The 23,934-nt window shown below is 45.5% G+C and overlaps 2 protein-coding genes across 7 annotated transcripts; one reads left to right on the forward strand and one right to left on the reverse strand.

The window, feature by feature from the left end:
- Positions 1–1,923: 1,923 nt before the first annotated feature.
- On the forward strand, positions 1,924–16,876 carry LOC108933008 (ataxin-2-like protein). 4 transcript variants are annotated; one of them, XM_029246731.1, is made up of 23 exons: positions 1,924–2,520; positions 3,346–3,382; positions 4,719–4,775; positions 6,038–6,109; positions 6,235–6,394; positions 9,527–9,648; positions 9,882–9,973; positions 10,384–10,626; positions 10,794–11,281; positions 11,440–11,523; positions 11,733–11,864; positions 12,213–12,293; positions 12,401–12,462; positions 13,040–13,389; positions 13,499–13,568; positions 13,811–13,951; positions 14,121–14,184; positions 14,278–14,456; positions 14,553–14,691; positions 14,818–14,927; positions 15,124–15,306; positions 15,389–15,575; positions 15,701–16,876. In XM_029246731.1, the coding sequence occupies exons 1-23, from the start codon at positions 2,405–2,407 to the stop codon at positions 15,757–15,759; spliced, it is 3,228 nt and encodes a 1,075-aa protein (XP_029102564.1). In that variant the 5' UTR covers positions 1,924–2,404; the 3' UTR covers positions 15,760–16,876. The 4 variants fall into 4 exon arrangements, with proteins under 4 accessions (XP_029102564.1, XP_029102565.1, XP_029102562.1 ...); XM_029246732.1 differs by having other exon boundaries at positions 15,704–16,876; XM_029246729.1 differs by having other exon boundaries at positions 14,278–14,691; positions 15,704–16,876.
- An 88-nt stretch (positions 16,877–16,964) lies between these two features.
- adprh (ADP-ribosylarginine hydrolase) lies at positions 16,965–23,219 on the reverse strand. Of its 3 annotated transcripts, none has more exons than XM_018749810.2 (8): positions 23,078–23,219; positions 21,765–21,876; positions 20,306–20,414; positions 20,107–20,205; positions 19,861–19,966; positions 18,378–18,644; positions 18,061–18,275; positions 16,965–17,213 (listed from the first exon to the last, which is right to left on the reverse strand). In XM_018749810.2, exons 1-8 carry the CDS (start codon positions 23,083–23,085, stop codon positions 17,065–17,067), a joined length of 1,065 nt encoding a protein of 354 aa, XP_018605326.2. In that variant the 5' UTR covers positions 23,086–23,219; the 3' UTR covers positions 16,965–17,064. The 3 variants fall into 3 exon arrangements, with proteins under 3 accessions (XP_018605326.2, XP_018605325.2, XP_018605327.2); XM_018749809.2 differs by having other exon boundaries at positions 21,765–21,879; positions 23,078–23,218; XM_018749811.2 differs by lacking the exon at positions 16,965–17,213 and adding an exon at positions 17,548–17,567 and having other exon boundaries at positions 21,765–21,879; positions 23,078–23,218.
- Between the last annotated feature and the right edge of the window lie 715 nt (positions 23,220–23,934).

Genomic DNA, 23,934 nt, shown 5'->3' on the forward strand with positions numbered 1-23,934 from the left:
CCCTGCTGCCATAACCTTCATAGCCTGCTAATTTCACTGTGTCCAACCCAGATGTCTCCAGAGTTCTAGTAACTTGTGGCAGCTCTCCCTTTTTAACCTATTGACTTCTTTCACCAATGGTACTTGCTAAGGGGTTCCTGATCTGCCACCATTACTGGCACTTACAACCTTCCAAACAGCAGCATCTTCGATAACAGCAGTCAAGACCTGCACCAGGATGCAGGTTGAACTCAACACAAACTGAAGGTTCGACCAGACCTTTCCAAGACTTTACTACTCCTTTGGGACTCTATCCTTATTCAGTTCAACACCAGTTGGTGACCAGCTGAGAGCTTTGCACACCTCATCTCTTGAGTACCCAGAACAGACGGCCTCAGGTCAGGTGACACAACAACAAAGTCAATCATGAACCTTTGGCCTAAGGTGTTTTGGTAGCAAGTACACTTCTGAATTATCTCGAATGCACAGGTTCAGATCAGAGAGAACATTCCTTCCAAGTCTCACGTGAAGCGGCATGTTCCAGTCTGTATTCTGCTCTGGGCAACCTGGAAAACAAGGATTGCTGAGATGATGATGATGATGATGATTATTATTATTATTATTATTAAAGCACTAGTGTAGTAGTAGTATTAATAGTAGTGTAGTGTATATCAAAAATAATAATAGTACTTATTAAAGTTACTAATTACTAAGTTAATAATTACTTAGTAAATTATCATTATTAAAGCAGTAGTGTAGTAGTGGTATTAATAGTAGTGTAGTCTAGTAATAATAATAATAATAATAATAATAGGATGATTTAAGACAAGACATGTTTAATTTTCAGCGTTGTTGCTGTATACAGGATGAGACGCAAAAACATCTTTGTGGAGAAATCGTTCATTGATTTGTCACCTCGCGATTTGCACGCCCATCTTTGCGGGGGGTCTCCTGCGTCCTGGTAAGTAGTCCCTGGTAATTTTTACCACGTTTTACCACGTATGGGCGGTGTAAATGTGACAGACAGGGAATCTGCATATGTTAAACGTTGTGAAGCTTTCAGTGATTTTTTTTTAGGACTACTTAAAGAAAAGAGGCAGATGACATGGTTTCATTCAATACAGTAAATTCCGGTCTATTATTATTTGCTCCGTCCGATGAATGGACAAATTTATTCCTGTCGAGTAAGACAGTGTGTGGAGCCGGCACCCTTGGCTGGTGATCCATTCTGATCCGGAATCTGAAAAAAAAAAAAATAAAAAAAATTTGCTCCGTCCGCAGGCTGTGGCACGAGGGAAAGACGCGGAGCACAGATTTGTGGATGAGAACACAGCGGAGCTACAAGTATCAAGGTCGAAAGAGACAAACGAGAATCCGTTTTTGTGCACAATGTTACATTTTGTAAACATAAGAAAAATTAATAATTATGAGAAAATGAAAACGTTAGAACTTGGTTTATGCATAAACATATAGAATCAAAGATGTACAGTAAAATAAATGCATACATACACACATAGTCTGTATGTATAATTATTGCAGTTTTGCCTCATTCCGTTTTATTGTAATTATGTCTAGTAAAAGGTAATAATATTTTCCTTGTTTAAATTCCACTAATGTTTATTGTCTTCCCACGTAGGGCGTTACTGTATATCTAATAATCATAAGTATAACAGGGGGGCGGGGCACGTGTCCCCCACATTGTTGAAATACGCCTGTTGTGACCTCCCCGATACTCAATTGCGTACTACTGTTAATAATGTTTTTTGGTCGTCGCACTTTCTCAGTCGTAACGTCGGTGCGATTTATGTATCTTAGGACGGAACGATGCGTACCCTTTGTTTTTTTCTCTTTCCAGGTAATAGCAGAAAAAAACTGAACCTTGGTCAGCACGTGAAGAAGGTGGGCGTGTCCTGACGTGCGGCGGCATGCATACGTCATCACGCACACGCTCTCCCTTCTCTCCTTTTCACTTTCAGTGGCGCGCGGAGCGAGAGCTACGCATACCTTGAGACGCGGTGACAGCGTTCACCTCGGAAGCGGAGGTACTGCTTATTTTTGGTTAATGTCGCTGACATTAACGGAATAAGTTGAGTTCGAAGCTGGAAGCATCGAAAAGGAAGAACAAACCCCCGATGAAAGGACCCACAAAAGCAGAAGGAAACCGTAGAGGGTAACGAGCTAATTTGCGGGCCAGCACAGGTGGTCTGCGTGGATTCACGAGATTCTCAGCTAACAGGCAGGGGGTTCAGGCGTGTTTTTCAGAGGGATCTTGTTTCATTAGTAGCTATTATTAATAGTTACTCTCTTCAGCTATACCTAGATAAAACAGCTCGTGTTGGTAACAGTTAAACAACTAGCTAGCTAGCGCGGACGAAGGAGGATTAGGAAGATCATTTTGACTGAGGAGAAGCAACAGAACTCGGCCATGTTGAAGCAGCAACAGCCCGGTTCCGGCGGGCGAAAAACCTCCAATGGGATCATGGGCCAGAACAGCATGCCTTCCTCTGCTTCGGGCATGAGCAACAGGACAGCGAGTGGAAGGTAAGCGAGAGCCGGGTGGCGCAGACTAAGCAAGGCCGGGGATTCTGTCCCTTCTCGGGGCCTACCGGTCAATGCTGCGAGGCTGAGTGGGCGTGTTCCACGAGAGGCGAGAGTTCTGCTTGATCGTCCTATAAGAGGATTTGCTTTATGAGTGACTGGTTGCCTTAGCCAATCACGTCGCAGATTGTAGACTGACGTAATTTATGGCAAATGCTGAAATATCGTAATATTTCCGATGAACTGATGTAACGAGTTGCGGGATCAAAATTGTCACTGTGCTGGAGAGAAGAAAACGTAGATTATTTTCTTAATTTCCCGGGTTGTTTCTCAAAGGCAACAGTACACGTGCTGTTTAAATAAACTGGGGGTTGGTGTGAAAGTTCGCGGAAATGATTTTTCGGGTGAACGTCACGTGCACGGTTCGCTCTTGTACGTCACGTTTTACACGTAAAAACGTTTATTATTATTATTGTGCGGCAATGAACAATTTCTGGTGAGCAGCGTGTTCTGCTGGATTACAAAGTTACACACTGAATTCCAGTCCATGATCAAAATGGAACCCAAAGTAAGGAGGTATAACTCGTTATTTCAGAAATCTGTGGGAAGCCAGTGGCCCAGAGGATATTTATAAAAGCCAGAGTAAAATAACATGAAGAAAATCCCTGTGTGATTGTTGTGGTAAAGTTGCTCCGTGCTGTTTGTGTGATCTTCGTGTAGGTGACACAGCCTGGGATGTGTGGCACCGTATGGATGCAAAGAGTGTTTCGAAAGCACTGATTTGTTTCCATTTTTTCCCCTAGTTATTAATGTTTCTCTTGCCCTCAGGAGCCGAAACTCTGCGAAGCCGCCGTCCCAGTCGCCTGTAAGTACACCTAGTAGAGTGCCCGGTAAAACTCTCAACCTGTGGACATTGACAGTTCTTGACCGTAAAAACAAGTGATTGTTTTTTTGGAAATGCTGTACGCTTTGTAGCCATTTTAAGAAGAGCGTAAATGGAACGTGTCCCTGGGGATTATTCAAAAGCGGTATTTGTGTGTACACAATGAATGCAGTCATCTTACTCTGCCAGGAGCTTAGTGCTGCATTAACACAAATATACGAGTGTAAGGCATATGTGTGACAAGGGGGGGTGTGCTCCTGCCCCCCACCCCCAGTCTTCCAGCAGCCCAGTTTGCCCCTCATATTTGTGAATAACTCCTTTGAGAGCTCTAGTGAATATATGTAGGTGCTACCCTGTAACTGACAAGTTACTACACCCATAGTGTAATGCAATCACAAGCTTTGGAAAGAAGCACCGTGTCTTTTTGGTATGCAAAATGTGGGTAATTTGTATCACATTGTCTGTGAGCTCACCCCTTGAATAGTCTCTGCCCTGCTTGTAAATATGTAAGACTTCTGAAGTGCTCAAGGTTATACCAGGCTTATCATCCTACATTGTATGACAATTGCTGGGCGAGAAGCGTTTCTCACCCCCCGGCCGCTTTCGATGAGCGTAGAGGACACCCACGGTCAAGGCTGCATTCCTTTCCTTTCAACTTTTTCTCATGGATTTTGGTTGCAAGTAGTCATGTGTATTTACTTTGAAATAAGTAAATCAGTGTATTGTTACCTAAAAAGGTTCATGTACAACTCAAGCACTGTTTATATTCACTTGAATAATGTTGGTCATTGTGATATAATCAAGACAGGTTTCAAAATGGGTTTTGAATTGGTCCTCTTCCTTTTGGCCTTTTGGGCTTTTTGGAAAAAAAATAGAAAAATATGCTTTCTTCTGTTTTATTTCCCCCTTTCCTTTTGTTTTGAGGTGCCTGGGCTGTTTTACACTGTTGTAAATAATTACAATTATTTTATCCTTGTTAGAAAATTTCTTTGAAATTGCAACGTTTTTTTTATTTGCACCTGTAGAAGTTGTATTTTCTTCCTGAGATCATGCATTTGTGCATAGCTTTGCACCTGTAGAAGTGTTTGCTTTCTTTCCTTTGAAAGAACATAATATTTTGCTAACATTTTAGCCGCATCAAAAATTCTGCTATTTTCTGAGTACATTTGTGTACATTTTCAGTTGCCTTATTTAGTGGTCCTTGTTTACTAGGGGATGGTTTGTTTAAAAAAAAAAAAAAATCTGTGAAAACTAACAAGTCTAGTTTTCTTCATTTTTAAAATGTTTTCAGGCTTTTTGTTACTTTTTTATCTTAAAGGTATATGAAGGAGTGTACAATAATGCTAGGATGCTGCACTACCTTACAGCTGTGGTGGTGAGTTTCTATCCACTTTGCAATACTTGCCGGTTTTTGCTTTCCTTGTATAGTAGGCAGTGTTACCCTGTTAGGGACTTCTGTAGCTTTTTTTGTGGCTTTTTTTCTTTGTCACATTCCATAGTATAAACCTATGTACATTACATGAAGATCTGCATATAGGCTTTTCAAAAATTATACAAATTAAAGAGAAAACAAACACGTACACATTTATCGAGCACTTAAGACATCAGTGGAGAAGTGAATCTGAAAGATTTGTGGTGTTCATGGTCACTTGGTGAGTAGTTGCCATGGATATATTGGATGTATTGAACACAAGAATCTCCTAGATACCACAAGCCTTGGTGGTACACAGTGAAAAATGTGTATTAAACATAGTATTCTGACATGTAGCCACTGAAAGCATCTAGAAAGGATTGTTGAATCCAGATGTTGAGCTGCTGTTGCTCTCTATACTTAATTTTTTTTTTTTACATGTCCATGGGACATGTTTAATTTTGAGGTAGTGTAACCGACTTAGTCGTAAGAGTATTTTTTACATATTAAAAGGAAGGAAGAAGGCAGTTGTTGTTTTCGGCTAGCACCTACTTGCCATGTTTAGCAAACAAATGCAGTGGATTAATGGCAAAACTGGTGTAAATTCTGGAATAAAAATGCAAAATTACATGTCAGTGTGTGATGATAGACATTTTCAATTGTAACATGTTATGACAAAGGATACTGGAGCTTGAGTTACCAACACAATTTAGCCAAAATGCAGATAATTTCTTATCAGTTATGCAAGTGAATACCTTTCCTCTCACCATAAACATATGACCTGATTAAAATTTGTTTCTGTAATTAGTAATAAACACACTCACTGTTAAATTTTACAGAATTAAGCGACCTACAGTTGAGTTGTATGTTGCCCATTAACTGGACAGAAAATGCAGGCATTTAAATCCCTTTTAATTGTGATGCTGTTTTGACATGCATGGAAATTACACTTAACAAGGCAGATTATGTGTTTTTAATAAGCCCAGTCCCAAAATAATTTAGTATTTTAATATGCTAAACTACATCTTTGTTCCATTACTGTTTGAATGGCAGCATAATGAAATTGCAGGTCGATTTCTTCAGTTGTGCTTTGTAGAAAAATATTTAACCCTCATGATTGCAGTTTTATTTAAAGGAATTAATTGGAAATATTCAGTTATGTTCAGTGTAGGCAGATGGGTCATATTGCGTTGAGGAAATCTGGCTTTTCCATCTCTCGTTTGTAGGGCTCAACTTGTGATATCAGGGTGAAGAACGGCAGTGTATACGAGGGCATCTTCAAGACCTTAAGTTCACGGGTAATTCACATTTTACTGTATAACTCTCCCATTCCAGTGTGTCATTTTTCTACTTTTGAGTTGCATCACAGCACAGTTTCCCATGTGTGCGCTTCATGCTGCTATGCATTCGCTGTTCTCTTCAGTGCGAGCTGGCCGTGGATGCGGTGCATCGTCGCAGTGAAGAGGGCGGTGGCCCGTCGGCTCCTCCCAGGAGAGAAGACATCACGGACACCATGATCTTCAGCCCATCGGACCTGGTCACAATGACCTGCAGGGACGTGGACCTCAATTACGCCACTCGAGGTACAAACGGTCAGCTTTCCCTCACTGAACTTCGACCATCTTTACGTGAAAGATTTGATGTTTACACTTCTGCCCGAGAACTTCTAACCCCCAGGTTGTGTTCCGTTCAAATCTGACCCATTTGCAACTTTTCTCTACAGCAAATATGGTTTCTATAATCTGAATGTCAGTGAGTCTTTGTGACGTTCTCCGAATGTGGCATTTCAACACAGAATTAATGATAGCTGGTTTTGCAGCATTTTACATGTCCGTGGTTTAAGGTGGTGTGTGTGTGGCTGGAGCTGGCCCTTCGCAGACGTTGAATGGGTGAGACTATAATAAAGGGCAAGGAGTACAAAATGCCGAATTCAGGAGTTCAGGCACAAGTGTAAATGAGGTCTATAGACCATACATTCCCAAAAGAAGTGTAGAACTTGTGAAAATGACTAGGAATTAAAGATGGTTAAAAGGCGAAGAAAAATATTAGGGCATCATTCATATTTTATAAATCTTTACAAATATCAGTAATGAGTTGGTCAGTTTGGGACAGGGACCCCAAAAATAGAAAGCTGTCTCCAGCAGAACACAAGGGTTAAAGGAAGAGTGATGTATATTGTCCCTACTCCCCTCATGCTGCTGCACATACATAGCCACAGTTATATAAGTGTCTTTAGTAGGTTTACGTTTACTCATTTAACAAGACACTTTTCTCCAAAGCCAATGAACTCTGTAGTGTCACCAGCCCACACCTTATTCACCAGTGTGACTTACACTGCTAGATACACGACTTACATTGAGTCACTCATCCATACACCAATGAAACACACTTTCGCTGTCACTTACACTAAGGGTGACTTAGAATCACCAGTCTACCTGAACAACATGCCTTTGAAGTTTTGGAAGAAACCGGTGCACTCCGAAGAAACCAACACAAACACAGGAGAACATTGCAAACTCCACATAGACTGATTGGGGATCACACTCATGTCCTCTCGCATCACCCAGGCTGCTGTGAGACAGTAGCGCTACTCACTGTGCCATCGTGCCCCCCCGTTAGTACATGTAACATGGAATACCCTTAGCAAAATATGAATAAAGCCTTAATCTCAATCATCTTCTGGGTCTGGTATTTGTTAGTAGTGCTACACAATACCTCTGTCATCGCAGTATCTGCATGCTTTTGAGTGACGTGGGAAAAGACCTTGGGAAATATCTTGAGCAATGTGTTGGATATTTCTTAATGTTGTAAATCTCATCTGTGAGCCACAATATCTGTCTGGTGTGCAGTGTCACACATCCTGGGCTTGTGGGATTGATGCAGATCACCGCCATACTGCGGTGGACAAGTGGTTATTGATGAGTGAGTGAATGAAAATGGGCAAGCTTGAAATTTTTTGTTGTCCTTGTCTTACAGTGACTTACAGAAGACAGTTTACATGTTTTAATTTAGCTGCCACAAATTTCCCTCAAATAATCCTTCACAATGGGAACTTGCCTAATGGTGTGATTTCATGGAAGAAATCAGCAGATCAGTGATTTCATGAAGCAACTCAGCATTTGACACCGTCAACTACTGGATTCCACACTGTCTTCTCTTGGAGCTGTACTGAAATGGTTTGACCCCTACGTTTCCGGTAAATCATGCCACGTGGTCTGGCGGGGCTCTCGATCATCCCCTCAGCCATTCTCGACTGGTGTTCCTCAGGGCTCAGTACTGGCCCCCCTGCTACTGTCTACACCTCTTCTCTTGGCCCTGTTATCACCTCCCACAGATTCTCCTACCTGTACTACTATGCCAGTGATACCCAGCTCTTCTCATTCTTTTCTTGAGCTACAGACATTTCCTCACACATTGTAGCTTGGATGTCTGATCACCACCTACAGCTCAACCTCTCCAAAACGGAGATCCGTCACCTTCCACCTGGCCTGTCTTCCTGTCGAAGTGTCAGCTTTGACCACTCGCTCATTTCACCTGCCTTGTCGACTAAGAGCCTGGGAGTAACGATCAACTCCAGTATGTCCTTCTCTCAACATATCAAAGCCACAGCCTAGTCCTGCAGATGCATCCTGCGTAACTTTGGTATGATCCATCCTTATTTCACGACGAACTCTACGCAACTCCTAGCCCAGACCATGGTGATATCCCACCTGGACTATTGCAGCGCTGTCCTGTCTGGCCTTCAGATTCAAGACTGCTTACAAGACCTGATCACTCGCTACACCCCAACCAGACTGCTATGCTCCTCCACCTCTACCTGCTTGGTTGTCCTGCACATGAAAGGTCCAAAATAAAAAGGACAATGGTTTTTGGTTCTGGCTGTGATGTGGTGGAATGACTTCCTGCTCTCACTCAGAACTGCTGAATTTCTCTACATTTAAGAAGTTTCAACTCTTTCAAACCCACTTTTCCCTGGACCTCGTAAGTGCTTGATAAATATGTGTTTAATTTTTAATGGCAGTTTGTATAATAGGAAAGCTTATATTGCCTAAGTACATCGCACTAGAATATATACTGGTTTATATGGTGGTATGTGACAAATTAACTGTATTGCAAGGAGGGCATCTTCTGTTCACGTGACACACTTTGTGTTTGGAGACATGCGTCGCTTTGGAGAAAAGCGTCTGCTAAAAAGAATAAATGTAGTTCAGCTCCATTTAGAGTATTATGCTTCCACTCAACGCTTCATGTAGATCTGAAATTGGTCTTTCTGTTCAATGAGAGTAGCCGTCCTGGTCTTCAGCATCAGCTTATCGACAATTAAGGTTGTTCTTCAAAAACATTGTCAGAGCTGAGAGAGTTATTTTGTACTTCCAGGCGGCCACGGTTTGTATGGCAAGCTTTATTTATTTTTACATGGCACATGCTCATTTGTTAAATGTAGCCACTTTAGACTTTGTGATGTCATATAAGATAAATTAAACAGGGCAGCGTTCTCTTGACACTGAGCAACCAAGATGTCAACAGTGAACTTCCGTGAGCCGGAAGTCGAACCATACCTGATTCCGAAATGTCTGTCTGTCTTCTGGAGTTTAAACCACTTGCGTGTGTGATGTGACGAAACTATGATTAGTCTCAGTAACAAGTTGTATGTGTGAAATTGCGTAAAAGTAGTGTTTGTGGACATTCTGATTATGGAGTTTGTGTCTGAACAGACAACTTCACGGACACAGCAATCAGCTCTTCTCGGGTGAACGGGGAACACAAAGAGAAGGTGCTGCAGAGATGGGAGGGAGGAGATAGCAACGGCGAAAGTTACGACCTGGACACAGACGCGGTCAGTCTTTCTCGCTGCCCACATGTGCATGTTTCTCTTTGTTTGGTTTTAGATTTCATAAATATTTCACTTAAATGCCAGTTCCCCCCCCCCCTTGGCTTGTTTGGTTTGTGTTCTCTATGTGGTGATGTAACATAGAACGTTTTGTTAAGAGTCATTAGGGCTTTAAGGTCAGGATCAGTCCTGTTTCAGTACAACGGTGGTGGTCTCACGTTTTGTGTTTTTGCTCGCAGTCCAATGGCTGGGACGCCAATGAGATGTTTCGCTTCAATGAAGAGAACTATGGTGTCAAGTCAACATACGACTCCAGCCTCTCGTTATATACGTGAGTCTCCCTTTTTCATTTCTTCTATGAAAACTACATTTTCATCGAAAGACACCTTTATTTCCGCAGGGCAGTTCCTGTCGCTGTAACGCTGCCAAAATGCATCATTCTTTCTAATCGTAATGTAGCTCAGTGGTTTTGATGTGAATAAATTTCCCATCACTGTCGCTTGAGCCAAATCAAACGACTCACATGGATCTTTCATAAACATCTGGGGAAAATGTTATTTGAAATGCTTTTTTGTTAATCATGAGTTTGCAGTCCTGTCCAGAGTAAATGACACTGCCTGCCCAAATTTTGCTTCCTGACTGTTGTATTAAGCAAGAATGTATTGTAAGCATCTTAACGTTGTAAGCAGCTCTGGCCAAAGACATGAGCTAAACGAAGACTTGGTCTTCCTTGTGCGCTAGTGTGCCTCTAGAGAGAGGCAGCTCAGAGGGCTTCCGCCAAAGAGAGGCCCGTGCAGCGCGTCTGGCCAGCGAGATCGAATCAAGCCCGCAGTACCGGCATCGCGTTGCCCTGGAAAATGACGATGGGAAGACGGAGGAAGAGCGTTTCAGTGCCGTTGTCCGAGATCGAGATGGGGTCGATCGGGAGAGGGGCACGGAGAGCCCTCGGGAGAGGGGCAGAGACAGTCCGAACTGCGGCAGCAGGTGAACACGAGTAGCGTTTGGGGAATTGGGTGCTTTGGGGAGCTGCCCGCAGAAGTACAACAGCTTTCATGCTTTTATTCCCACATTCAATGTGTGTGTGTGTGTGTGTGTGTGTGTGTGTGTGTGTGTGTGTGTGTGTGTGTGTGTATTTTTTTTCTCTGTCTCAGGGAGGGAAAATACATTCCGCCACAAAGAGCCAGAGACATGGGAGTGTCGGGCATGAGAGGAGAGAGAGGAGAACGAGGGGGTGCCGCGTCTGGCTCAGCTTCTCACCCCAACAGAATGGGGGGCTACCATTCCAACAGACCCACGCCTTCAAGCTCCTCCCCCAGGCCGGCTCTGTCCTCCTCCAGCAGCCAGTCGACATCGACGTCAGAAAGGAGTAGCCCTCTTTCCAGCAGAGGAGGGTACTCTCCGCATCATCCGCAGAACAGCCCTGGTGCGACTGCTGCATACACCCCTCCCGCTTCTCTGAGTACCAATAGTGGCGGCAACTTCGGCGGAGCGTTGTCTCGCCCCAGTGAGCCCTCTGTAGCGGCTACAGTGCCCTCGACGGTGTCTCCCAGCAGCCCACCTGCCCCTCATGGGCAGCCCGTGTCACATTCGTTGTCCCACCCTCACTCTCTGTCCGAAGCAGGTCGTTCGGTCAATGGAGGTAGGTGTGCGTGTGCGTGCGTGTGCGTGCGTGTGCGTGCGTGTGCGTGCGTGTGCGTGCGTGTGCGTGTGCGTGCGTGTGCGTGCGTGCATGTTGTAATACTGTAGCTGTAACGTGGCACGTTTCTCGGCATTTACGCTTTTTTCTCACTTTCCCAGTGCCGTCCAGAACCTCTCCTAAATCGCAGAGGTCGGTACAAAACAGACCTGCCCGGACGGCCAGTTCCCACACCACGTCGGCTGGTAATTAGTAGCATTACTAGCGCCGCTTTGCTTTTGAACTGAGGTACAGGAGTAGTGGTTCAAAGCAGTGGCGCAGCACGCTGGCGCCTTGTTCTTTTTTCGAGACTCGCTTCGGTTCTGCTGCTCTCTACTAAATCCTCGTACAATATTTACTGTTTGCGTTTTTCTACGACACCCAACTGGAATAAGAACTCTTGTTTTTCCCTCAGTGTCTCGCCCACCAAAATCGGGGGTTTCCTCAGCGGATGCCCCTCTTGCTGCTTCTCAGTTCCAAGACAATGTACAGGTCTCCATGACAACACAGAAACAAACTGGCCCAGCTCCTCTTTTCCCTGTAGATGGTGAGACCTCATTGTTTCATTGGTGGATTATCTTTGTTCCGTTGACTGTTCACTGGTGTCAGCAGCACTTTGCATGAGATTGTTTGTATAAGGTCTTTCTGTGTCATTCAATGTCCCATTAGTCTTTGCCCACTTTCTATTAATTTTCAAGGTATTGTACGTGAAAGTGCAGACATGATGTTCTATTCTGATCCAGAAGAAAAATGCCATTTTTGGAGAACACGTTGTGTACAGCTCTTTTTGCTGATGCAGGACCCAGTCGTTAGTAAAAATTAGTCATTACCATGTGGTTGTGTTTGTGTGTGTGTGTATAATTTTTTTTTTTTCTTTTTTTTTTGCCTCTCGTAGTGAATGAGATCCTTGGCTCTGCAGTCAAGGAAAGGCCAACCGAGAACGCAGTCAGTCCACAGGATGGAAAAGGCTGCAAAGGTTTGTTCTGCATTTGTTGATCTCTTAACTCTGAGTGCATATAAACAATGCAGCTATTTAACTTTAAATCGTGTTAATTCAAACATATTTAACTTTCAATCTTTCAGTTCCCTCGGTTCAACAGCGCTCACAAATCGAAGAGCTTCGGAAATTTGGGAAAGAATTCAGGGTAAGAATTTTATCCTGTGCTTAACGGCTTGACTCATGTCTTGCATGTTCACTTTGAACCCAGAACCAGTGATGAACATGTGCAGTACATGCGTGCATTTCACTTGTCTCTCTGACACACACGCACACTTTCTGCCTTTACCTTCAGCTCCTGCTCTGTCTTGACTCAAATCAGTGTGTCTGAAGGGATTGAAGGCAGACCTGCAGTGATGTTTGCATGTACAAGTTATGTTTAGAAGCTGCAAACATGTAAAACGGTGCACTTAGACCTGTGACACTGGAGAGTGACGCCTCCTGCTGTGCAAGTGAATAAAAGCCAAATACAGTCAGATCAACAGAAGACGTGATTCGGTACTATTGCAGCATGAATGGGTTAAACATCAAGTATTAACAAAACCAATTGTTTTTAAAAACAGTTCCATAAAAATGCGAAATGTAAGTAAAGGTACCTATTGGTGAGAACAGGACATTAATGCACCGCACAAAATGGTCTGTGAACCATGATAAAGTGAAGATCTTTCTGTGAAGATCGACGCTCTCTGGGGTTCAGCCCTAATGGCCCCGTATCTCGTTACCAGCTTCAGCCCAGCGGAGGAAGCTCCGGCAACAGCAGCACCGCAGCGGCAGCATCCACGGAACCTCCACAGTCCGGTCCAGCCAAGCCTTCTCCGGCAGAGCCTACGTCTGCCCCTGAATCCAAACACGCCGCAAGCCAGAATCCCTCCCAGTCCCCTGCACCGCCCTCCTCCCCTGAGGATCGGCCCAGAGACAAGGAGCCGGAGGGGGCGACCAGCGGTGCTGTGCCAGCAGCCCAAGCAGCAGCAGCAGCTTCAGAGAGGCAGTCTCCGGGAGCACCGCAGCCGGCCAGGACCCCGGGCGGCGAAGAAGCCAAGCCCGACGCTGCGGACAGGGTGGAGGGTGTGACTGAGTGAGTGGAGGAATGAGTCGTGATCGTGGGGATGGGCGATCTGCCTGAGTGTTGAAGGTGACGTGTATTTAATGGAGACTGAACGAGTGACACTTTTTGTCCATCGCAGCCAAGTGAAGAAATCAACCCTGAACCCCAACGCCAAGGAGTTCAACCCCAACAAACCCCCCCTGACACTGGTGAGGCTTTTGTCCGTGTTATTCTCCTGCAGTTGTGTGTGTGTTACAGTGATGGCCACCTGGACAAGGTTTCATGTCAAGGAGTGTTTTGTCCCAGCAAGCCGGGGGGGTTGGACTCGATACTCAAACACCAGTGATCGCAGTGACTGAAAGCGTGGAAGATGTCGAGCACTTGAACGTCCGACAGCCCTGTGTACATAGATTGTGAGGAACATTTGTGTGATTCGCTCTTGTCCTGGCAGTCGAAACCTACCTCAGCCCCCACCCCACCGCGCCCCACCCCCCAGAGTCCCTCGGTGGTCCTGCCACCACCTCCAGGGCAGGGACCCATCTACAACTCCACCACCTACGTGTCCTACGTTCCCCAGATGCATCCCGTTCAGGTACAGAGCATTTTGGCAAAATTTGCACCACAATCTAAGAACATTTGTTTGGTCTGAATTATTTTATTTTTGCACCATTTACTCGTTGGTGTTTTACTGTAAGTGGGAGTTTAAGACAGCGTTAAATTCAGATCCAGGCCAGTACTGACTTTTTTTTTTTTTTGTCAAGGCCCCTCCCATGTACCAGTACACCATGTCTGCAGTTAATCAGGGGAAGTACTCCAGAGCAAAAGGTGAGACGACAGTGGGTCACACTGGGTGAGTCAGTGTCCTGCGCTCAGTGTGGTAACTGTAGTCCTGATTTTTACCGCTGTAATGCGTGTCAGGATCGGTGGTGGCCCCCCGCTCGGACCATAGCTCCTCCGCACCTCCCATGCTTCAAGCGGCGGCCTCGGCAGCTGGTCCCCCCTTGGTCGCCTCTCCTTACCCACAATCCTACCTGCAATACAACCCACAGCAGTACAGCCAGCAGGTCCTGCAGCCCATGACGCCATACCCAGGACAGGTAACCCACCCCCCTCCCCCTGGGAAGCAAGCTGTGCGTTTCCTCTCGTACCTGGGAGGCGTGTCTCATGCTAACTGCACTCTCTCTCCTTCCCAGCCGATGTACTCGGTGCTACAGGCTGGTGCTCGCATGCTGGGCTCGGGGGGTGCGCACCCCCAGGCCCTGGCACCCCCTGGTGGCCCTCAGTTCCCAGGACAGGCAGAGGGACCTCAAGGACCACAGCAGGGACTGTATGGTATGTGGTATAAACAGGGTAAAAAGGGGCTTTTCCTAGAGCTGTACTGGAGTTTTAGATGTGACCTGTGTGTATGTCCAGTAGACGAGGGACCTCGTTAACTTGGTGTCCACCCGTCTTCCTCAGCTCCTCAGACGTTCCCACATCACTCTGGAACCATGCACCCTCCACAGCCCTCCAGCACCCCCACAGGCAGCCAGCCACCCCCCCAGCACACGGCCCCCAGCCCCGGCCAGGTATCCCATTTGACTTGTGCTTATCGTCTCATCTTGTTGACTTTGTGTCATTGCTATATATATATATATATATAAAAAAAAAAGCCAAAATACAGTGGCTTGTTGCTGACACACCGGTGAATTTTACACACACACACACACACACATATATATACACCTGCTGCTCACGTTTTTCTTTCCATTTTTTGCTTTGCAGTCTGCGCAGTCGGGCCCCCAGACTCAGTCTCTGTACCACTCTGGCCAGCTATCTGCTACGACCCCTCCCACCATGCCCCCGGGTCACAGCTCCCCCCAGGGCTCCTATCCCCTTCAGGGCTACAGTCTGCACGGACCCCAGCCTATTCCACACACCTATCCATCGATTGGCCAGCTAGCGCAGGTATGTGCTCTCTCTCTGTTTCTCTCTGTACACGTGTGTGTGCGCCCAAGTCATACTAAGCGGTTTCTTTGGTGCTCCTCAGGCCCACGTACCAGGCACTCTGTCAGCCCCCCACCACACGGGCACACATGCCCCCCCTCCAGTGATGCTGCTGCATGCACCACCTCCCCAGCAGGGACCTGGGTCTGGCCCCCAGCACCCCCAGCATGGACCACCTCCCCAGCAGGGCACCCATCAGCACTATGCCTACACCATCTCCCATCCCCAGGGTGAGTACCGTGTGGCAGAAGAAAGCGTTCCAGGCAGTGCTGTTTAGCTGAGCGATCCAGCACTTGGAGTGGACACTGATGAGGACTTCCTGTGTCTTTCTCCCCCCACCACCCTCTTCGTGCAGCAGTTCCGGTCCAGGCGCACCCATCCCAGCAGCTCCCCTTCCACCCCACTGGGAACTGAGCATCAGCAGCGAGGGGGAGACGGGAAAGTGAAGGTGGATGAAGAGCCGGGAAGGGAGAGGACACGTCCTTCCCTCGTGTCCGAACTCGTCTCTCTGCAGCGTCCGCTGTTCACTGTCTAGGATGAAACGTGCCGTCTGGCATCCACGACAACTACCCCACATCTTCCAAATCATGTTTTTAAGGCGGCAGAAATAGTTATTTTAGACAAGAGAGGGATGGAAAGGTCACAGGATTGACGGATTTTAGCTGGTGGTAAACACTGAATCAAAGTGCATTCATTTCTTTTAACCATCGATGGATAGGAGACCTGACGGAGGACAGATGCGGACATGGTCTCTCCTTGAGAGGGAACACACATCTCTGTCAGAGATTTTCGTGAGAGAAACGAGTCGTGCTGATCAGCGTGTAAAGGGGAGGAAGACGGAGATGGAAGGGAAGAATCATTGCAGGAATAAAGAATGTCTTTCTTTTTCATTCTCCATTTCCTCTCTTGTAGGTAAAACAAAAAAATAAAAAAAATACAAAAAAATATAAAAAAAAAAATCACCCAAAAAAATAAAAGTTTTAACAAAACTAAACTATGGTGTACTATTTATTCTTCACTTGGCTACTATTTAAATTCCTTCAGTACTGACTACAGGAGCTTTTAAATTCTTAGGTTTTGGCTGGACTGTTGGGGAGGCACAGGAACAGACTGAGAAAAGTGATCCCAACCAGGAGCCGTGCAGTGCCGCTCGGTTCTGGAGCGGAGGAACATTCGGACAGCGGGAACCCTAGAAATTGAACTTGGACAACAAAAGTGATACTTGGCTCTGAGCCATTAATGCAATAAACTGGGTTATTTGTGGGTTGGGTCACAGTGATTCTAAGGAGGGTCTGGCAAGGTCTTGGGGGGGGCAGGAGTACAAATGCAATAATTGTTCGGAGGTTTGAGGTCCATGTCCTAGAGCAGTCTGCTAGTTTTATTAACATCCAAACTAATACCAGCATGTATGTATTGGGAAGATGTTTTGCTTTGGCCCCACCTGAACTATAGTTTGCTAAAATAGCCAGTGGTGGGGTCTCCACCCTTCAAATACCTTATTGCTGCAGAGTCCAGTTGTCATGGCAACTATTTATACAGTAAGGTGTGTAGTCAGAGCAGACCGCTTAATCTTGTATGTCACTCATTTTCTGCAATTCCCATCAAGAGCACTCACTGTCTTTCACTTTGCTGAAATTAATTTATTGATGGTTACTGATACATTAGTTCAGCTGTAAATTTTGTGAGTGAATTATAGTAGGCACTCTGCCCCTTTTGCTCTCAGTGAGACAGTGTGTACAGTTTGTCAGCGCAGTGCTCCAGCCTGTCCCTGTATTCCAGATTTGAGTAGTTGCACTCAGGGACCCCCCTGGTACCATAGAGCAGACCCCAGCAGCAGCACGCGATCACAGCCGTGCTGTCACTGTCACCTGCGGAAAGAAGGCGATGGCAGGACGCTGCAGTGTTCGTACACCTCTTTTCTGCTCCACATCTGCTCGTTCGGCAAACACTTCTCCGAAGCAACGCAAAATTATTAATAACCACAGTACAGCTGACCTTTGCCCTTACAGTGCTCTAACTAGCAGAAATAATGTGCAGTTGTTGCATATCAACATAATGGCTTTTTGCACACTATTAACCATGTTTCAGGTGATAAAGGGGCAGCGTAGTTGTTAGTGCTGCTGCTGTAAGACTTGGAGGTTGCAGGTTCAAATCTCATTTTCTGCTATAGTACCCTTGGTCAAGCTCCTAACCCTGAACTGGTGCAGTTTAAAATTATCCAGCTGTAAAAAAAAAAGGAGTAAATAAATGTAGGTCACTTGGGAGAAAAGTGTCAGACAAATGTAAAGATTTCTCATTCAATATGTTATTGGCGATACATGGAGTAACTTTATCAGCACGTTCTGGGTATTTGTATTCCTTCATTCATTAAGAAGATGTTTGCCTCCAAAGTGACATAGTGATTATTCAGTAGTATTTAGCTGTCACTTGTGTCTCTACAATCTTTTACCCACTTATACAGCAGAGTAATGTAACCCACTACTCACTCTATGGCCAATTTAGAGTCACCAGTTCCCTGAAATACATCTTTGGACTTCAGGAGGAAACACACGAACATGTGGAGAAGATACAAACTCCACACAGACCAAATGGGGATCCAGCCTATGTCCGATCACGCGGTTGAGGCACCAGCACTACCTGCTGCACCACTGTGCAGAAGTCTGGTCTGAAACCTCTAGTTTCAAAGGTGAGGGAAAAAACCAACTGAAGTCTCACCTCCATGGAAAGCTGCGCGGCTCATCAGCTCGGCCCAGTCAGACCCTGCCCCTAGCAGGGAATCCAGGGCGATCATCGGAGCGTCGTGCCCGCTGCGGCCTGCCCACCCGGCCAGGCTGAAGGTCTTATAGGCCGCGTCCCTCTCAGCCGGGCTGTATGGGTGTGGCCACTGCACTGGGCCCTCACCTGTGGACAGACCTCTCTCCGCCAGGTACCTGGGAGAAAGCGAACCAACGTGGTGCAGGAATGACAGAGCGAGGTCAGTGCAATGTAATATAACATAAAGTGTACAGCACACGCCTCATCAGTCCTCTCACCATTCCCACTTTTCGGGGAAATATCCCCAGTCTCTCTCGGTCTCTTCTACGGCATAGTTTTGGGATCTGATGTAGTTGCGAGCAACTGGACAGGCCTCCTTCAGCAGCCCCAGTCCCCAGGTCAGCAGTGGCCTGCGCTGGACAGCGTATGATGTGAACAGGGCGGCTGCCACGGCACCCAGGAAGCCTGTGGGATGAGGGTGGGTCATCCTGCCTGTTTCCACAGCAACGCTCACCAAGGTGGCCAGCTGTTCCGGCCACGGGTACCTACGGACACCAAGGAAACAAGGCGGAGGGAACACTGTGCAGAGAAATGTCGTTCTATATGCTTGACTGTCAAGGATACAGAATATAGGCTGATTACTCTTACATACTTGGGAAGGAAATATATTTTACAGTTATGGTCAACATCTGAAGTTCTCTCTGTAAAGAGGAAATGGAAGACAAGTGTTTAACATTTTTCCTGCTAGGAAAATTAACAGTAACATAATGACTTGGACAAGTTCTGAAAAGTCTACACCCCTTTTTGGGCTGCAGACCTCAGACAGTGGCCTGGGATCATACCTTTGAAATAAAAGTAGTCCTCAAGTTACAACATGTGCGACTTACAACAGTAGGACTTAACAGGAATCCCATCGGCCATATTACATTATTTTTGAGTGCTAGCAGACCGTCTGCTGCATGGTAATATTCACTGGCTGCGCTGCCGCAAAGCACATTATTTCTTATTGTTCGCATCTCAGTCAATGTTTTGGTGTTTACCAGCAAATGCATTTTGTTTACAAACTTTCCCTTTATAATTCACTTCAAGTTACTTTTTTGTAAAATGGCAAGCAAGCAAAAACATGAGAATTCATGAGTACAGTACAGTATTAACCACACACACACACACATTTTCTGAACCGCTTGTCCCATACGGGGTTGCGGGGAACTGGAGCCTAACCCGGCAACTCAGGGCGTAAGGCCAGAGGGGGAGGGGACACACCCAGGGCGGGACGCTAGTCCGTCGCAGGGCACCCCAAGCAGGACTTGAACCCCAGACCCACCGGAGAGCAGGACCTGGTCCAACCCATTGCGCCACCGCGCCCCCTCAAGTATTAACTACACCAGTGCTTTATTTCATTTTATAATTACCTTTATATAATTATTCTATATTAATATTATTTTAACATAAATGTCTGAAATTAGTGAAAAACATAACAAAACACAACAGCAGCTTTCATGCATGTTGTCATATCTTCATTGAGCATATACTGTAACACAGTACTGTACAACAGTCAACTTGTGACGGTCGTTGCAACGAAACCCCTTTGTAAGTGGAGGACCACCTGTACTGTCATCTTTTCCCTGTCTTATGTATGTGAATCTACTTGCAATTCTCAGTGTACTGTTTGTCTCTATGCTGCCATCACCCATTACTTTTAATTAAAACATTAAAATAATTAGAAAAAAGAAACCAAAAAAAAGAGACTTTTTCTGTTACCTCAGTCCAATGCACATGGACCTCATGGCAGCTCCACAGCCTGTCCCCTCCGGGTTGTAGGGCACCCTGTAGCCCCCTTCAGAACCTGGCCTCAGGTGAGACACTCCTGAAGGACACGCAGAAACGAGGATGGTTATTAACACAGTGTATCGCGTACAGTCATTTTAGACAGTATTACTAGTGTTGAAAGGACTCACTATCAGAGCTGCAGAACTTGCACAAGAAAGCACTATTTTTTCCTCTTACCCCAGATGCTCGAAGGGCCTGGCTTTCTACCCTCCATATCCTTCATTCCTTCTACATAACGAAACGTCACTTCATGTAGGAGGTCTTCGCCCTCCTTTCCTGAAAACGAGCACAAGCGAACAGATATGTTTGTGAAAAATGCAGTATTTTGTGCTCGCATAAGCACAGCGAGCTGTAGTGGATGGTGTCCTTTGCTCACCTGTGGCAAGGGCCTCGGCTGTGGCAAGGTGCAGGACGGTGTCATCACTCACCGGCCAGTCTGGAAGCTCAGTGCAGATGTTCTCAATTCCACCAAGTTCCTGCAGCTCCTGAGGACATCACCATTGTCTCTTTACCACAAAAGCTCCACAGAGATCGTATAAGCAGAGGAGAAATGCATTTTCATAAAACCATCATGCATAATATTATGTGAATTCCAATTTACCATTTCTATTATAATACTATAAATCACCAATCCTAGCCACCCTGCATTATAACATATGCGGTGCTCTGCCTAAACCATCTTAATGTCCAGCATGTGATGCTCAAAGTAATCTGTGACCAACCCAGTCAGAGTGAACAGTCGTGTTCATAAAGTTTGGAGGAACAGTGTGTCTAAACTGTGAACAGGTGGTCCTCCACTTACTGCACAGTTCTGCTCCAAGGACCCCGTTGTAAGTCGACTTTATTTTAAGTTGAAAACCCCCTTACAAGAGCCATAGGAATATATAAACGATCAATACGCACGAATACCACACCATATTATGGACTTTGTTATATTTCTTCACTCATTTCCGCATGCTATTGTGATACCAGTATCTGGTTGTGATACCAGCACCCCATGCTGACTGAGGGTGATAAGCGCCTGCCATGATGGACGAGATGTAGCAACATGAATTGAGACATCAAGTTAATACTCAACTACAATGTTGTTATTAGTGGTAAACCGACTTAAAAGCCTTTTAGTCTAGCAGCCACTGGCACTTGGACCCCCAGAGGTTTTTTTCCTCCTCTGCCTTTTGGTTGGCAGTTTTTTTTGTTCCTTTCCTCCATGGCCAGAAGGCAAACTCACTTATAGCTTTAATAATTGCACGGATAATGTATTTCTCTAATATACAGTCAACTGTCTTGTTTGTCTTCTGCCTTTGTTCAGCACTCTGTGTCACTGTGTAAGAAGAGCTCTATAAAAATAAATTGAATTAAATGCTAATCATATTAAAATATTACCCATTTAGTATAGCATTAATCCAGTACAGTATTATATTTTCATATTGCAGTTTTACTTTTAATTTTTAAATGCATCTTCTGCTTTTTCTTTTCAGCACCTTGCCATTTTTAATAAAATGTAAGTGACAAGGAATCACAAACGAAAAGATGTGACCAAACACAACCACTACGCGACTAAACGCTGAGTGACACCCAAACAACGAGAGCGTGGCCAGCCGATGTTCTCGTACGGCAGATAAGAGCGTTTCTTAGAAATTGGGACTTGAAAATAAAAGAACTTTTAACAGGTCAATGGTCCTAAGTCCTGGTGGTTGTAAGTTACATATGCGGTAAGTCGAGGACCACCCGTACTACGAATGCAAAGTGAACCTTATGAAAAAAATACGGCTGTGAAGAAACACTGTCCCGTGTCTCCCTTGATGTGCATTCCAGCGAGTTAGAGATGGACAGACCTGATGGATTGCAGGTCCCGACTCGTTGTACTCCCACAGCTGGTTTCTGTAACCAAGGGCATCCCCTGCACCACTCAGCACCATGGCAGCTCTGTAGTGCTGGAGGGAGGCACTTCTGAAACACACAGGTGTTTTTCCTGACATCGCTGTCCAAGGTGACACACGGTGCTGGAACTGCTTATTTACACATTCATGCTGCACAGTGTTCCTACTGGATCAGTTAAAGAACCCTGAGCGGGACTTGAACCCAGAATCTTCAGACCTTCAACAGCCTTAATTACAGTACGAGTAGAACCTGCAACCTTTGGATTTCGGGGGAAATCTGGCAGAGTGGTGGTTAGAGCTACCACCTTGGATCCAGACGTTGCAAGCTCAGTTCCCACTGTTGACTGTAGTACCCTTGAGCAAGGTACTTACTCTAAATTGGTCCAGTAAATTTACCCAGTTGTGAAAATAATTCTAAGTTGCTTTGGAGAAGAGCACTAAATATATGAGTAAATGTAATGCCCCACTAGTGTAACATAGCAGTGTGGTTCTACTTAGAATTTCCTTCTAAACCAGCTCCTGCAAATTGTACCTGTATGATACAGGTACTACAGCAGGAATGAGAATTGAACCCATGAGCTTCAGTGCAAAACACCATCCTAACTGCCTCTTCATTTACTTGACATTTTTCTCTAAAGCAACTTACGTTGGTAAATTACCAACAATTAGTTACCCATTTATACTGCTGGATACCTTCACTGGAGTAATTTAAGGAACCTTACTACTCAGGGGTAGTACAGCCAGAGGTAGGATTTGAACCTGTGACCTTTTGGAGCCAAAGGCAGCAACTGTAACCAATACACTACCAGCTGTCCCATGTTTTCACATGGATTTACTGTAGGCACAGGTGTTGGGGTCGAGAAACACACTGACTGAATAAATAAAATGTGTGATCATAAAGTAATTTACTAGCAAAGTTATGGAAATATTACCACAGAGATAGAGTACAAACACGTCACACACACAGTCAGTGAAAACAGCACATACAAAAAATAAATTCAACAAACAATACAGATAAGAGGTTGAATAAATAAATTTTAAAACGTTCCGTCAGCGCTGCGTCAGCTTTACAAACTAGGCACCGCTCTCTCGGCTTTTTCACCACACTTTTTTACTGCACTAAGTTCAAACTCAGTTGTGCGCAACGGCTAGCGGCGTCGAGTAAGTGCTAAATACAGTTTCGCTGCCACAATTATAATTCACTTTTATACAGAGTCGTGGGAGCAGAAAGCGCAGTTTAAAGCGGCCCTCGCTGGGTCTGAACGTACGGCTCCATGTCGCCCGAAAGCCCCGAACAGCGAAACGGTCTTTCCAGAAATTTCCAGCGTTTTCCACCGCTCTCCCATGGCCGAGCAGTGCTAAGCGCGCGCGCCACGGGGTGGTTCCCGCGACTCCGTCACCGCCGCGCGCGAGACGGCCTGAGCCAATGCGCTGCCGCGCACCGGCGACCGCTGCCTAATGTGGGCTCGTGCCGCGGGCTCGCGCCAGCTATTTTCCACCGATCGGCGGCGCGCGTGCGGTCGCAGCATCGGCAAGATTTAGAAAATATAAAAAAAAAAATAAAAAATCAAAATCACTTTATCGTAACTTCACCATAATCCACCATCGTAAAAGTGGTGAAAATCTTTGGCGCGTTCTGCGCAGCATAAATTGCAAGTATACACACACACACACACATTTTCAGAACCGCTTGTCCCATACGGGGTCACGGGGAACCGGAGCCTACCCGGTAACACAGGGCGTAAGGCCAGAGGGGGAAGGGACACACCCAGGACGGGACGCCAGTCCGTCGCAAGGCACCCCAAGCGGGACTCGAACCCCAGACCCACCGGAGAGCAGGACTGCAGTCCAACCCACTGCGCCACCGCACCCCATATACACAATAATTATAATGAATAAACACAGGCTGTAGTGTAGCCTACAGTATCTGTACAGTATTAATATAATACAATGTACAGATATACAGATAATATGCAAGTTTAATAAGTTGCCAAAAAATTTACAAAAGCAATACACCCTACACAGTCCTGCATTTACCATTTAGGCTTAATTTTTCTCAATCCACACGCGCATCTACACTAATTTGGAAACCAGATAATAGTGTTCAGGTTTCGTTCCTTTCAAT

The sequence above is a fragment of the Scleropages formosus genome, chromosome 20 (genome assembly GCF_900964775.1).
Source record: "Scleropages formosus chromosome 20, fSclFor1.1, whole genome shotgun sequence".
Taxonomy (NCBI): domain Eukaryota; kingdom Metazoa; phylum Chordata; class Actinopteri; order Osteoglossiformes; family Osteoglossidae; genus Scleropages; species Scleropages formosus.

Coding starts and splice junctions, on each gene's coding strand:
- LOC108933008 (XM_029246729.1), top strand. CDS start 2,405: ATGTTGAAGCAGCAACAGCCCGGTTCCGGCGGGCGAAAAACCTCCAAT. Junction 11,524..11,732: donor TTCCCACACCACGTCGGCTG/GTAATTAGTAGC, acceptor TTTTTCCCTCAG/TGTCTCGCCCACCAAAATCG. Junction 15,307..15,388: donor CGATTGGCCAGCTAGCGCAG/GTATGTGCTCTC, acceptor GGTGCTCCTCAG/GCCCACGTACCAGGCACTCT.
- adprh (XM_018749809.2), bottom strand. Junction 20,415..21,764: donor CGGGACCTGCAATCCATCAG/GTCTGTCCATCT, acceptor TGATGTCCTCAG/GAGCTGCAGGAACTTGGTGG. Junction 20,206..20,305: donor AGCCGAGGCCCTTGCCACAG/GTGAGCAAAGGA, acceptor GCTCGTTTTCAG/GAAAGGAGGGCGAAGACCTC.